The sequence below is a fragment of the Rhinolophus sinicus genome, linkage group LG14 (genome assembly GCF_036562045.2).
Source record: "Rhinolophus sinicus isolate RSC01 linkage group LG14, ASM3656204v1, whole genome shotgun sequence".
Taxonomy (NCBI): Eukaryota; Metazoa; Chordata; class Mammalia; order Chiroptera; family Rhinolophidae; genus Rhinolophus; species Rhinolophus sinicus.
In genome coordinates, this window is record NC_133763.1 from 29,860,562 (window position 1) to 29,876,079 (window position 15,518).

General features: G+C 35.7%; 1 protein-coding gene across 4 annotated transcripts in view; it reads left to right on the forward strand.

Annotated features, from left to right (window-relative positions):
* SPTA1 (spectrin alpha, erythrocytic 1) overlaps positions 1-15,518 on the forward strand; it is a 131,783-nt gene that overhangs the window by 40,661 nt on the left and 75,604 nt on the right. For all 4 annotated transcript variants that reach the window (XM_074318723.1, XM_019751299.2, XM_074318724.1 and 1 more), the window contains exons 15-20: positions 1,083-1,287; positions 3,569-3,750; positions 6,806-7,049; positions 9,071-9,193; positions 12,642-12,859; positions 13,823-13,915. In XM_074318723.1, the coding sequence (XP_074174824.1) occupies positions 1,083-1,287; positions 3,569-3,750; positions 6,806-7,049; positions 9,071-9,193; positions 12,642-12,859; positions 13,823-13,915 (1,065 nt within the window). The remainder of the gene's footprint in view (positions 1-1,082; positions 1,288-3,568; positions 3,751-6,805; positions 7,050-9,070; positions 9,194-12,641; positions 12,860-13,822; positions 13,916-15,518) is intronic.

Consider the following 15,518-nt stretch of genomic DNA (forward strand, 5'->3'; position numbering starts at 1 on the left):
TTATCATGTCTTCTGTGCCCCCCTGCACCCTTATAGTAGAAAAACATTGCATTTAATTTTAATGTACATTCAAATTTACTGAAAGCTACTTGGAACTCAGGTTACAAAAGTAACCTAAGTGCTTGATATAATATAAACTTACACAGTTTTGCACCTGGAAGGGAACATTTCCTAATTTTATAGATGAGGAAACTAGGGATATGAATTATGAAGTTGGTTGCCCAAAGTTATCCAATTGTTTACTAGGCAGTTTAACATAAGGGTTAGAGGCATGAATTTTGGAGAAGGGCTTGAATTTTCTCCCTCTTCTGTTTTGGAAGTTTGTGAATTATCATCTAGTCTTAAATGTACACCTCTATTCTTTTTATGCTTATATCTTTGTAGAGCTATGAGAACTACTACCTTATCTATACCTTTTATTCTATAAAATTCAGCACTGTGTGCTTGTATTCACTAGAGGAATGATGGTTCCAGTGCATTTAGGGTAAACAGATTTTCTCTTTATGGGCAAAAGGATGAATGGTGCCTATACTAGGACACGAATGGAAAATAATTTTTATCCTTCATGACGGCTCTGATTGATTGTTATTTCTTACATGAAGTATCATAGTCAAAATGATCATTTTATTTTGTTCTTTATATTCCACATATAAGTGAGTTGGGAGGTGGGTGAAGGGATTAAGAAGTACAAATTGATAGTTACAAAATAGTCACAGGGATGGAAAGTACAAAATAGAATCACTTTGTAAATTATATATATATATGTCTAACCACTATGCTGTATTCCTGAAACTAATATAAAATAATATTGAATGTAATTAAATTAAAAAATTGATCTTCAGGCCATATCCAGGTTCAGTAGAAATAAATGCAGAGCTTGATTAGCTATGTCTTCCATGTGTATAGAAGGAAGGATTGGTCAGATGAGTTTCCAAAGCATTCTCTGGCTCTGTATTTACAAAAGGACAGTTCTATCTTCTTAATACAGTTAGATTTATAGTGAGAAGTAACCTCTGTCCTCAACATGTTTGCCCCTCATTCTTCAAGTAGTGGTTTCCTTTTATTTGTTCATCTTGTCTCAGGATACACAGAACTTGAAGAGCCGGGTTCAAAAGCAGCAAGTCTTTGAAGAAGAATTGGCAGCTAATGAGATCCTACTCAATAACCTAGAGAAAACTGGCCAGGAGATGACTGAGTGTGGTCACTATGCCTCTGACAGGGTAGCTGCTCGTGTGAGTGAAGTGACCAGCCTCTGGAAGGAATTGCTGGAGGCTACAGCACAGAGAGGTTAGAAGCAGAATTTTTGTTGAAAGGCTAATCCTAAATTCTGAAACCTACCATTTTTGTCTTTACCTCCTTGAATTTACCTGGTGACCTCTATGAGAAGAAATGCTTCCCCATATTTTCTTTATTGGTCAAGAAGTTTTAAAAATTCAACCTAAATTCATCACACTATATATTTATACAATTTAATGTTTTCTTCATGTATGTAGATTTTTAAAACGGAAACTATTTTTTATTTCTTCAAGTTTTTTCCATTGAAAAAATATTTTTCTTGACTACTCAGGGACCATGAATTCTATGTTGACTATGCACCTAAAACTAGTGTCCTTAAATTAGGTTTTACATATTTTGGTTCTATAAACAAGGTAAGATATTATGACCCAAGTTAGTAAATTAAACATTAAAGGATTGTTGGTGCCACATGTGATGTTCCTATAATATTTCATTCTTACAAGTAGGGCTTGATGACTTATTATTTTTTCACCTATGTTAAAGTGTTCAGGCTCTGCTGTAAGCACTTAAAAAATTGTTACCAGAGGGTAAGGGGGGAGGGGGTGATAGAAGAGGGTAAATAAGTTGAAATATATGGTGATGGAAAGAGAACTGACTCTGGATGGTGAACACACAATGTGATATATAGATGATGCATTACAGAATTGTACACTTGAAACCTATGTAGCTTTACTAACTATTGTCACCCCAATAAACTTTACTTTAAAAAAAGGAAAATCTAAAGTAGAAAAAAAATTCCCACATATCTACTTGAATGTCTCTATTAACATTTAACCTCACCTCTCACTGTGGACAATTAATAAATTATCATAATTCACACAAATAATGAGGTTCTCTTGTTAATAATATTCTCCTTGTTATAAACATGATTCTGCTCTGATTATAGAAGAGATATATCATATAGATTTTGTTGGATGTCATTCTGATTTTTGGCTTAGGAAAAAGAAAATCCAACTTGACTGTAACAATAAGAAATCACTTCTACTCCATATCATGAGTTAGAGTAATTGTTTTGCAGAAATAATGCAAATAATTGCTATAAAGAGTTTATCTGAGAACAGTGTGCACAATTAATACATTTGCTGGAAGAGAAAATGGTGGGGCATGTTTTGTGATGAAGAACAGTCTTCAAGAGGGGGGCTAGCAAAGTTTTGAGAGAGACATTTATAAAAAGATACTTCAAATTTTCAAACAGAGCCAACCCCAAGGTTTTTACTTCTCTGGAACGTGTACCATTTGGGGTTGAATCCTTTTGAAAAGGAGGACTCAATAGAAAGCAAGAAATGACATGTGAAAATACACAAGGTGTTTAAAATCTAACACATTCGCTTAGCATAATAATCTTAAGATCCATCCATGTTGTTGCAAATGGCACTATTTCATCTTTTCTTATGGCAGAGTAGTATTCCATTGTGTATATATACTACATCTTCTTTATCCAATCATCTATCAAAGGACACCTTGGTTGTTTCCATGTCTTGGCCATCATAAATAAAGCTGCAATGAACATCAGATCACATATATCTTTATGGATAAATGTTTTCAGATTTTTTGGGTATGTACCCAAGAGAGGGATTGCTGGGTAATATAGCAATTCTATTCTTAGTTTTTGAGGATTCTCCATACTGCTTTCCATAGCGTTGTACCAATTTACTTTCCCACCAAGAGTGTATGGGGTTTCTTTTTCTCCACAGCCTCACCAACACTTGTCATTATTTGTCTTGTTGATGATAGCCATTCTAACAGGTGTGAGGTGATATCTCATTGTGGTTTTGATTTACATTTCTCTGATGATTAGTGATGTTGAGCATCTTTTCATATGTCTTTTGGCCATCTGTATGCCCTCTTTGGAGAAATGTCATCCCAATAAATTTTAATTAAACATACACACACACACACGCACACACACGCACACACATGAAGGTCAGACAATTAAGTTCGCGAACTTTCCACCATGTAAGTGCACGGTAGAAAGTTTGCAAATTTAATTGTCCATCCTCATATATAAGACTAAAAAAAAAAAAGCTAACACGTTCTCTGGGGAATGAACTATTGTTTATCTTTGTTTTGAGAACACTGCTGTATTAAAAAACAAATACCACCAAATTCTACAAATTTGAGGTGACTTTTTTGTATAATCACATGTGATACAGTTATATTTTTTCCATCAGATATCAAATTACTATATTGCTGTTTAAGTTGATGGAAGGTTTGTTATTCTGGAATGAGGAGCAATTATGGTAACTGTCATATACTTAATGTCTTTTCCCAGGGACCCAGTTGTATGAAGCTAACCAGCAGCTGCAATTTGAAAATAATGCAGAAGACCTGAAGCGCTGGCTAGAGGAGGTGGAGTGGCAGGCTACCTCTGAGGATTATGGGAAAGGCCTGGCGGATGTACAGAATCTACTCAGGAAACATGGCCTCTTGGAGTCTGGTGTGGCTGCTCATCAGGTTTGTTCCTAGCTCTTTGACCAGTTGTAGGCCAACACACCTGGATATGCTCTGAGAAAACTTAAAATGAATAATTATTTTTAAAAGAGGAAGAGATCAAGAAACTAAAGATAAAAATTCAAAACTTTTAGTTAGTAAACAGCCTCTTCCCAATATTTCCTCTAAACCAGACATTCTCCTGGTTGCCTGGCATCTCTTGTCAGAACCCCATGTCTGATATAAGACTTTATTTACTCTTCTAAATATAACACTGCACTCTTAATCCAGAAGGCTGGGTTTTATATATAGCCTGTCATTTACTAGTTATGTGATCTCTGGTATGTCTTTTCACCTTTTCCTACCTTTATGTCCTCACCTTTAAAATAAGGCTTTAGATAAAATTGCCTCTTTCTGTTCTGGCATTCTGAAAGTCAAAGCTTGAACATATCTTTAATCCTACCATTTTTTTAGTTAAGAAAAATTGACATCTATACAAGTAAAGTGACTTAACAGAGAAAATTAACACCAGAGCGAGGACTACGGTGCAGCTGTCTAGGCTCTTAGCTTCAGGATTATTCCCCTGCCACCTGCCAGACTGTTATTTAAAATAAATTTATCTAATAAGTTTCTAGAGTATAGATACTATATATGAGTTTCTGGAAAACTCAGTATAAATCTGCTTCCAGTTGACTCAATTTCTCAACCCTAGGAATCCTAGCTTGTGTTTAAAAAATAATTCTGCTGTTTCCTAGAAGTTCTCACTAATCTGTCTAGTTAAAATACACTTCCACGATTTCTGCTTTTTGGTCACTTTGGGTGTAATAGGAACGATAAAATAATCCACAAAAAACAGATAAGACAAACCTATTCAATTACACAGCTCTGAAGATGGTTTGATGGAATTTGAAATAACATAAAATGCTAGAGGTAGGAAAACTAAAACTGTATAAAGACAGCTTTGAAGGAAGAGAGTTTGGAACAGATTTTCAAAGGAGGGGCAAAATAAGATTTGGTGAAAGGTAAATACAAACATACAAAGAAGAAAAAGAGCATGTGTAAATACATAATAAATATAATAAATAAAAAACCTTATTTAGGAAAGCTAGGGCATCCCACCACCAGGAATTGGTTCTTCTAAGTAGAGTAGAGGCTAATATAAAGACAAAAGATGTTTTAAGTATGGACTGTTAAATTTGAAAAAAATCTTAAATGCACTCTAGGTCAAAATTCTTACTATATAAATGAGAAAACTAAAATTAAAACAGGTGAAAGAGCTTTCCCAAAATAAAATGTCAAGTGACTGGCAGCCAAGAATAGAAGCCAAGTCTTCTGTCTTCTCAGTCTGGGGCATCTTGCACAACATTAGAGGTTTTCAGATAGTACAGTGGATCCATAATGATGATGATAATAAAGATGTTTTAAAATCACTCTGTTTCACTGTGATGTTTTCCAAAGTTAAAGTTAGTTAATTAATCCTAGGAAATGAGAACAGTTGGCTAGTGAGAGATATTAACTTTAATTATTTATGGAGCCTTTAATTTTTGTGTGGAGAAGTAAGTATATGTTTTAAGAAACTATTGATAGTTAATGGTTTGTTCCAAATTGAAAAGAGATAGATCAAACACTTTACAGGTTGAGAATTGGATATCAAAATAGAATAAGTAAAACCAATGCCTACTGTTCATCTACCTCCTGAAGAACTTCTCTTTTGTACTACCTCTCCCCACCACAACAAAAAGGAAACAAGCAGACAAACAAAAGTCTTGTGTAGTGTCCTTCTGCGAGGCCACTTATAGTCGATTTCACTAATAAAGGTGAAATGCATCTCCTGTATCTGTTTTAGCATATAGAAATACAATTAAAGTTTTATTTCCAGGAATATATTTTGAAACCCTATTTCTGTATTCTTTCTTTCTCAGATACAGTCCAAATTGGGACTTTGATTTATTCCAGTTCACACAACTGGGTGTTGACCAAGGCAGTACCTTTGCATTTCTTTCTGAGGTTCTGACTTTTTTTTTTTAATTTATTGGGGTGACAATTGTTAGCAAAATTACATAGATTTCAGGTGTACAATTCTGTATTACATCATCTATAAATCCCATTGTGTGTTCACCACACAGAGTCAGTTCTCCTTCCATCACCATATATTTGATCCCCCTTACCCTCATCTCCCACCCCCAACCCCCCTTACCGTCTGGTAACCACTAAACTATTGTCTGTGTCTATGAGTTTTTGTTTCTCATTTGTCTGTCTTGTTCTTTTGTTGTTTTTGGTTTATATACCACATATCAGTGAAATCACATGGTTCTCTGCTTTTTCTGTCTGACTTATTTCGCTCAGCATTACACTCTCAAGATCCATCCATGTTGTCACAAATGTTCCTATATCATCTTTTCTTACCACTGAATAGTATTCCATTGTGTATATATACCACAACTTCTTTATCCATTCATCTATCGAAGGATATTTTCATTGTTTCCATGTCTTGGCCACCATAAACAAAGCTGCAATGAACATTGGAGCACACATGTCTTTATGTATAAATGTTTTCAGATTTTTTGAGTAGCTTTGTTTTGTAACATCACATTTCATCTCATAGGCATTGTTCCTGCTATGCAACAAACTTAAGTCTCAGAAGTTTCTATATTATTTACAATTATAGCTCACTTTAAAAGGAGAGGAAGAGGCTAAAAGGGGAATCGTGATTGAAGAAGCTCCCCCCCTCCGCTACCCCCCCACCTCCATTTTCCTTAGGGCCACAACTTATCAACACTCCCAAACAATTAAAGATCTGTAGTTCTGGTTTCTCTGATTTCCTTGCTACACTCTGTAAATATATTGTCTTTTCTGAAATATGGTTTGTTTGAAAACTATTTTCTTGTAAATAGCTTTCTTAGCTTGATGAAATGGTCCTCAGTGTAGTAACCCCTCCCATTCTATTTCATTGATTTGATTAGAAGTCCTAACATAGTGCATATGGGAGTTGAGTCTCTCCATGGCCTCCCTATACCAAACTCCATCCTTTTCTACTAAATGATGTAATTTCCTGACACCCATTCACTTACTCCCTCAGGATCAGGTAGACACCCTCACAGACTTGGCGACATATTTTGAAGAAACAGGCCATCCTGATGCTGGGGACATACGTGCAAGGCAAGAGAAACTGGTGTCCAGGTTTGAAGCCCTGAAAGAGCCACTGGCTACCCGGAAGAAGAAGCTCATTGACCTTCTCTACCTGCAGCAGATTTGCAGAGACACAGAGGATGAGGAAGCCTGGATCCAAGAGACTGAACCTTCAGCAGCTTCCACCTACCTTGGTTAGTAAAGCCTGGGCAAGCTGAGCCATAAGGAGTGTGCCACGGTCTACAGATTTTTTTGCCAGATCTAAGATACAGTAGTGAAGGAGCAAAGTTTATACTCAGCTCTTTCCTCTCTGACTCATGAAAATGTTTCCAATCTTTCACAAGAAGATTGTTTTAAAAATTCATACTTAAAAGTTTACCTCTGTCACGAGCGCCTGTAACGGCAGTCTGCTACATTTCAGTCTATTCCTGAAAGTCAAGGGGACTTTAACCCCTCTGCAGGGCCCTACGTCCCTGCGTGGTACTAGTGACGTGAGTGGGGAACAAAGCCCTGGCACACAGGTTCAGATAGAGTGAGTCACACAGCTTTATTTGGGAGCCAATGTCCCTCCAGAGGCCAATGCTCTGGTAAGCACAGAAGGTTATACAGAATAGAATAAAATTTAATAATGAACCAAGTCCCAGAGTCAACTGAGGTGGTGAAGGTCCCTGGTCCAGGAGAGACAACAGAGCCCACGAGGGGTCTGAGGCGAGCTGGTCTTGCAAGAAAGAACTTTGGAGAGTCCCAGAGTATCACAGCTTGCCACTCACAGATGACGCTGTCAGATAGTGTCTGGCTCAGAGCCTCACAGAGGGTCTTAAGCCAGAGCGCCCAGTAAGACTGCTCACAGTATTGCTCTGGAGTTCTGCTTTTATCATCTTTTCCTTGGACTTGTTTATTTCTTAGGTGATAACCAGAAGTGGTTTTCCAGGAGATGTTTATCTGGTTTAGATGATAACCAGAAGTTGCTTGGTAAATGTGTTTATCACTCAATTTTGTTATGCTCACTTTCACACAAAAACATGTTTTTTACTTTACTCTTATCAGTCTCACACATGTGTGGCCATAGTCCTGTCCCTACTAGTAAACAACTTGTTTTGCAAACCTCAATCCAACATATATAATACATTTTATATGCTCTACACAACCTCCTAAAACCAGACATGAACAGTGCCATGAATTTAAGGCCTCTGGGTAGAGCTAGAGTACTCACCTTTTTTACTTGCTCTAACTTATTACCAGGGTCCTTGATTCAACAGCCATGGTTAGTATTTGAGGTAGCAAGGGTTTTTTGTCTATATTGTCAGAGGCTCCCTTTTATAACTGTTACAAAGATAAAGGGGGTGAAGTAGCAGATAAAACAGATTTTCCTTTCCTTTGGCAGTTATCAGTTCACCATTACCAGTGCTGGGACACTTGCATTGAAATATAGAAAAAAAGGTGCACATAAATATAAGGCAAACTTAGTATGAATGTACTGGGAACATCTATGTGGGATGAGACAACTGTGACAATGGAGGGCTAGTTTGGGAAAACTTCCTATAACAAAAAAGATCTCTTTGAAGGTTGGACAGGCATAGAAAGTTTCTGGAGAGCACTTAGTGTGAAGTATAGGAAAGAAAGTTTGGAGTAAAGAAAGGTGAAATGTGGATGGGAGGAAGGGAGAATGAACTTGAGATCTTAGAAGATGGAGGAAATGAACAACACATAGTATTTATTATGTGATTGTTTGTGTTAAGCAATGAGTGAGGCATTTTTATAAGTTATTTTTAATCCTTACAAGCAAAACAGGTAACACTGCTACATTTATGGTGAAAAAAAATCCTAAATTTAGAGAATTTAATAACTTCCTGACACCCATAAAAACTAGAAGTGGAAGATACTGATTTTTACACCACAATATTCTAAAAGAAAATTGGTTGCATAATATTGGAAGTTTGGGTTGAAATTACTTGCCTTTCTACCTATCTTCCAAAGATAATAGTGATTTATTTATTATCTTTCGTAGAATAATGAATTGAATTTTCTTAGTACAAAGAGGCATGGGGAAAAATAAAATTGAACAGATTTAAGTCAGACAAGTGATATACATGTCAGAAAGCCCACATAATGATTAAACCTCAAAGGAAAGAAAATGTAGGTCCAAGAATTATAAAGGAGTAGAATAGCCTTATATTAGAACAATACCAGACCTTGAAATTATTTTTCTCTGCAGGCAAGGACCTGATTGCTTCCAAGAATCTTCTGAACAGACACCAAGTCATCCAGGCTGACATCGCCAGCCATGAGATACGCATCCAACAGATAACGGAGAGGGGAAACAAAATGGTAGAGGAAGGTATGTGTGATTCAGATTGGGTATAACAATCATCTGTATGCCAAACTTATGGGATGAAGTTTGTTTAACTTTAGGGCTTCAAGGGAATTTAAAGATATCTGATCTACCTTCTCATCCAATGTAAAAATTCCCTTTGGGGGTTTCTGACACATATAGTGTTGTTTGTATATTCCAATAATAGAAAACTCCCTACCTCATTAGCCAGTCATTCCTATTTTTCTATAAAGCCACAATTATTAACATAAAATATATTATCTTTTTTCATTTCATTTTATTTTTTTTTAATTAAATTTTTTGGGTGACAATAGTTACTAAAATTACATAGGTTTCAAGTGTACAATTCTATAATGCATCATCCATATATCACATTGTGTGATCACCACCCAGAGTCTAGCTTCAGCACATATAAAACGTATTAACTTAATGATGAATATGATTTTTTTTGTAGAAGTCACAGAATTCAGGATTTGTTATAAAACTCCATAAAACAACTCAGATCCTTTTCCCATATGGGAACTTCCAAATCTGTGAAGACATGTTTTATGTTCCCAGTGTCTTTATGGTAAATAGCACCATTTCTTTATATAGTCTCAATGCCTCTCCTCCTCCTGGTCTCCCATCTTCAGAAACCCTTACTGCTTAAATATAATATTCAGAACCAAACATCATATACCAGGTGTGGTATAAGCAATGTAGATTTCATTGGGATTTTCCTTCCATTGATTTAAAAATAAACTGCTGCCAGCCAGTATCCAGCTATCAAAAATATGGTCTAAAATTAAGATTCCTGAACAAAAATTCAGATCTCAGTTCAGTTATTCAAACTGAAAAATGTTTATTTGGGATTCCTGTTTTACTATAGTGACTTGTCTTGTTTTTTTTTTGTTGAAATCTCAAGCTGTAATGGGGATTTTATCTATTTCTCTTTTCAATTCTATCAGTTTTTGTTTCATGTATTTTGAAACCCTGTTATTGCATGCATATATATTTAGACTTCTTATGTCTTCTTGATGAATTTAAATCTTTAACATTATGATATAATTCTCTTTATCCCTGATGATACCCTAAAGACTATTTAGTGTGACTTTAACATAGTCACTCTGTCTTTGATTCATGTTTGCACAATGTATGTTTCTCCGTCTTTTTGCTTGTACTTTATTTCTTTGTATTTAAAGCAGATTTTGTATAGAGAGCAAATAATTAGGCTTTTTAAATTAAATTTATTGGGGTGACATTGGTTAATAAAATTATACAGGTTTCAAATGTACAATTCTATAATATGTCATCTGTATATTGCATTGTATGTTCACCACCCAAAGTCAACTCTCCTTTCATCACCTTATACTTGACCTCCTTTATCCTCTTTTACCACCCTTCCCCCCTTACGCTCTGGTAACCACTAAACTGCTCTCTGTGTCTGTGAGCTTTGCAATCTGATGATCTCTTCCTTTTAATTGGAGCATTTAGACCATTCACATTTAAAGCAATTACTCTGTCATAAAAAAGAATGAAATCTTACAATTTGTAACAACATGGATGGACCTAGAGCATATTATGCCAAGTGAAATAAGTCAGACTGAGACAGACAAATACCATATGATCTCACTTATATGTAGAATCTAAAGGACAGAAAAAAATGAACAAAAAAAAACAACACCCCAGAAATAGACTCATAGATACAGAGAACAAACTGATGGTTGCTAGATGGGAAATGGGTGAGAAAGGTGAAGGGATTATGAAGTATAAATTGGTAGTTACAATATAGTCACGGGGATATAAAATACAGTATGTGGAATATAGTCAATAATATTGTAAAAACTATGTATAGTGTCAAATGGATACTAGACTTATTGAGGGGATCACTTCCTAAATCATATAAATCCATGCAGTATAGTCATGGGATGTAAAGTACAGCATAGCAAATATAGTCAATGGTATTGTAATAGCTATGTACGGTGTCATATGAGTAGTAGACTTGTTGGGGTCACCGCTTTGTAAGGCATGTAAATGTCTAATCACTATGTTGTTTTGTAACCCAGAAACTAATAATAATAACAAAAAAAAAAGCACTAAAGAAATAAAGCAATTATCAATATGGGTAATTTTAAATCTAATATGTCCTACTTGTTTTCTCTTTGCTTATTAGTTTCTGCTTTCTTTGGATTAACTGTGTATTTATTATGATTTCATTTTATCTTCATACTTGTTTATTAGCTATAGTTCTATGATGTGTGTTTGTGTGTGTGTGCACGCACACATATATTTGTTCTATGGTAATGATTCTCTAATTTTTGTTTTGTGGTTTTCATAATGTTGCTAAGACATTATTTGCCTTTTCCACACTCTTTTATAAGTGTACAGTGAAGTTTTCTGGCGTCTACATGATGTATGATAAGGCCATTTTTCTAATGGTTATGGAATATATGCATGTGTATTCATTTTAGAATTTTCTGTTTTGACTTCTTTTTTTTAAATTAAATTTATTGAGGTGACAATTGTTAGTAAAATTACATAGATTTCAGGTGTACAATTCTGTATTACATCATCTATAAATCCCATTGTGTGTTCATCACCCAGAGTCAGTTCTCCTTCCATCACCATATATTTGATCCCCCTTACCCTCATCTCTCACCCCCCACCCCCCACCCCCCTTACTGATATGGTGACTACCCATAGATATCACCATACAAGCAAAAGCTTAAAGGTGTCCCCAATAACTTTTTAAATTATGAAGGGATTCTGGGAGCAAAAATTTAAGAATAATCAGTGCAATACTCTAGGGGACCTCTTTGTATATCATCGAAACTGCATGTCTGTGTAACACCTATCTCTTCAGTACTCTGTTCCACAAACTCTAGCTGTCTTGTCTGCCCCCAACCCTGATCTCTGTCTACTCACTTCAGTGTGACTACTAGCTCTGTTTGGATTAGCTCTCCTAGCACTACAGCCTAGATACTGCACCAGGCTTAAACTGTGGCAATCATAGGGCGTACCTCTTCTCTCAGGAGTCACAATCTTCTGCCTATTGTCTGAAAATCACTGCATCTTGCAGTTTGTCCTGTTTTCTAGTTGTTTATGGTGGAGAACAACTCTATAGTAATAAGCCCTTTATGGGTAGAAATGGAAATCTGCTGAATTTTTTGTTTAGTCTAGAGAACAATGTTTTTGGAACTCTGAGCAGTACCCATACATAGGTATTTTGTTTTCATGTCTGTATAACATAGAACATATTACCCAATTAACCACCACCGAGACACATCTATCCCCCATTAGCATCTATTTATGCTTAATCTCATGGCATTTCCATTCCCAAGAACTTAGGTAAAATATCATGTTGAGCACATGCAGCATCATCCTCATGCCTCTCTCTCCCCAGGTCATCAAAAGGATTGAAGTGTAGTGAACGTTAATGAGGGTAACACTCACCTTTCCTATAATTACTCCATAGGACACTTTGCTGCAGAAGATGTGGCCTCTAGGGTGAAGAGTTTGAATGACAATATGGAGTCTCTCCAGGCTCGAGCTGCTAGACGGCAAAATGATCTTGAGGCCAATGTTCGGTTCCAGCAGTACCTGGCTGACCTGCATGAAGCAGAAGCATGGATTAGAGAGAAGGAACCTATTGTAGACAATGCTAACTATGGGGCTGATGAAGAAGCAGCTGGGGTAAGGCAGACACCCAAGGTGTTTAAAATCTAACACATTCGCTCAGCATAATAATTTTAAGATCCATCTATGTTGTTGCAAATGGCACTATTTCATCTTTTCTTATGGCAGAATAGTATTCCATTGTGTATTGCTTAGTATTCATCAAATAGTACTAAATTAGATTGTGGGACAATTATAAGTTCTGTTATATTACTTGAGGTTTCCAGAATGATAGCTTTTGGACTTCATTTGCTGGAATATCCTCAGAGTTGACAGAGATCCGCCCCTCCCCCCCAAAAAAAATTACATTTTCCGAATCCCACAGAGATCCATAGATTCCCCAGAGATTGTCTAAACTCAGAAAAGCATGACCAGAGATCCATGCCTGTCTTGGTCCCATCTTAAACTTCGCCGAGTAACCTTGAGATTTCACAAACCAATTATGGTTTGAAGATATAGTCATCTTAAATACTTTATTGAAATAAAATCATGAAGACATGGGGGTAAGAAGAAAATCAAAGGTCCCTTTATATCCATTTCTTTGTTTTGTTCATTGTCCTATGGGGAAAGGAAACAATACAGTATTTCACAAACTTTCAGTATTAGAAATAATTGAAATGGTCATCTAAAGTTATGCTAATGTTTAATCTGAATGTTTAAAGCTATGTTAATGTTTAATATTATCGGCAGAACCCTCTTTTAGCTGTGACGTGTGTTGATAAAATGCTTGTGCACTTTTGACCTTATGTTGATTGAAGCAAATATATTGAAATTGTTATTCATTTTTTAAATCTTATTTTCTTTTTTTCCTTGATACTTGAATATTTAGGATTAAAAAAATCTTTATATTAAGTAGAAAGTGTCTCTTACCAGTAATTAAAACAATCAGAAAAAAACAAAATAATGCTTCAAACATCCACCTTGAGATGCTTACTGTTCTTCCTGTATTACTTTCCATGATCTTCCCATTAAAAAATCCAGGTTCTTCTAAAGAAGCATGAGGCCTTCCTAGTGGATCTTAATGCATTTGGAAACAGTATGCAAGCTCTACGGGATAAGGCAGAAGCATGCCAGGTAAGAAAACCCCAGGGATGACAAGAATCACTGTCTCTACAACAGAGGAAAAGGAATTCTTTTTATTACTGGTTTTCTTTTCTGTAACCTAGGAAACAATTGCAAAAAAATAGTAAATTATGATTCTTATATGCAAAAATTGTAGCATCTTCATAGCATCTTCAGAGATTTAGTCCATGAGAATTTTTAGATTACTGTTATTCTTGTTTTCCCCATTCCTTTTTTAATTATTTTTTTAAAGTGCACAATACAGTACTTTTATTTGCTCATTATTTACTGTTTTCCATATTACTTTTTTAAAATTAGTTTCACGTGCACAAGACAAAGTAATACTTAGACGTTTATCATTTATACCCCTCACACTGTGTGAACCCCCTTTCCCCCATCCACTATCCCTCTGACATTGCACAGAGCCATTACATTTCCACTGTCTCTATTCCTAATGCTGTACTCCGCTTCTTGTAAATATATATATATATATATATATATATATATATATATATATATATATATATATGGCACTATTTCATCTTTTCTTATGGCAGAGTAGTATTCCATTGTGTATTGCTTAGTATATATGTATATATACATATATATGTATATATATGTATATAAACTTGTAGTTGACATTCATTATTGTTCAGCTTCAGCTTCAGGTGTACAATGCAGTGATCAGGCATCTACATCATCCCTGAGGTGGTCTCCCTAATGAGACAAGTGTCCATCGGATACCCTACAAAATCTTTACAACATTATTGATTAAATTCCCCAAATTAATTTTCAAAACCCCGTGGCCATCTTGTGGCTACTGACTGTTTTCTAATCCCCATACCTTCCCCTTTATCCCCACCCCCCGGTCCATCTAGCAACCCTCAGTTTTTCCTCTATGTCTCCAAAACTGTTTCTGATTAGTTCATTCATTTATTCTTTTCTTTAGATTCCACACACAAGTGAGATCATATGGTATGTGTCTTTCTCCGTCTGACTTATTTCACTTAACATAGTGTTCTCTAGGTCCATCCATGTTGTTGCAAATGGTAAGATTTCTTTCTTTTTTATGGTTGCATAATACTCCATTTTATAAATGGACCACAGTTTCTTAATTGAGTCATCTACCGATGGGCATTTCGGTTGTTTCCATGTCTTGGCTATTGTGTATAGATAGTGCTGCAATAAACATAGGAGTGCATAACGTTTTTTGAATTAGAGTTTTGGATTTCTCCGGATATATACCTAGGAGTGGAATTGCTAAATCATAAGGTAGTTCCATTTTCATATTTTTGAGATACCTCCATACTGTTTTCCATAGTGGCTGCAACAATTTGCAATCCCACCAACAGTGCACAAGGGTTCCCTTTTCTCCACATCCGTCCCAGCACTTGTTGTTTGTTGATTTATTGATGATAGCCATTTTGACGGGGATGAGGTTTCCTCATTCTCATTGTGGTTTTTATTTGCATTTCTCTGATGGTTAGTGAGGTTGAGCATTTTTTCATATGTGTGTTTGCCATCTGTATGTCCTCTTTAGAAAAATGTCTCTTCATGTCCTCTGCCCATTTTTTAATTGGGTTGTTTGTTTTTTTGGAGTTGAGTTTGAGTGAGT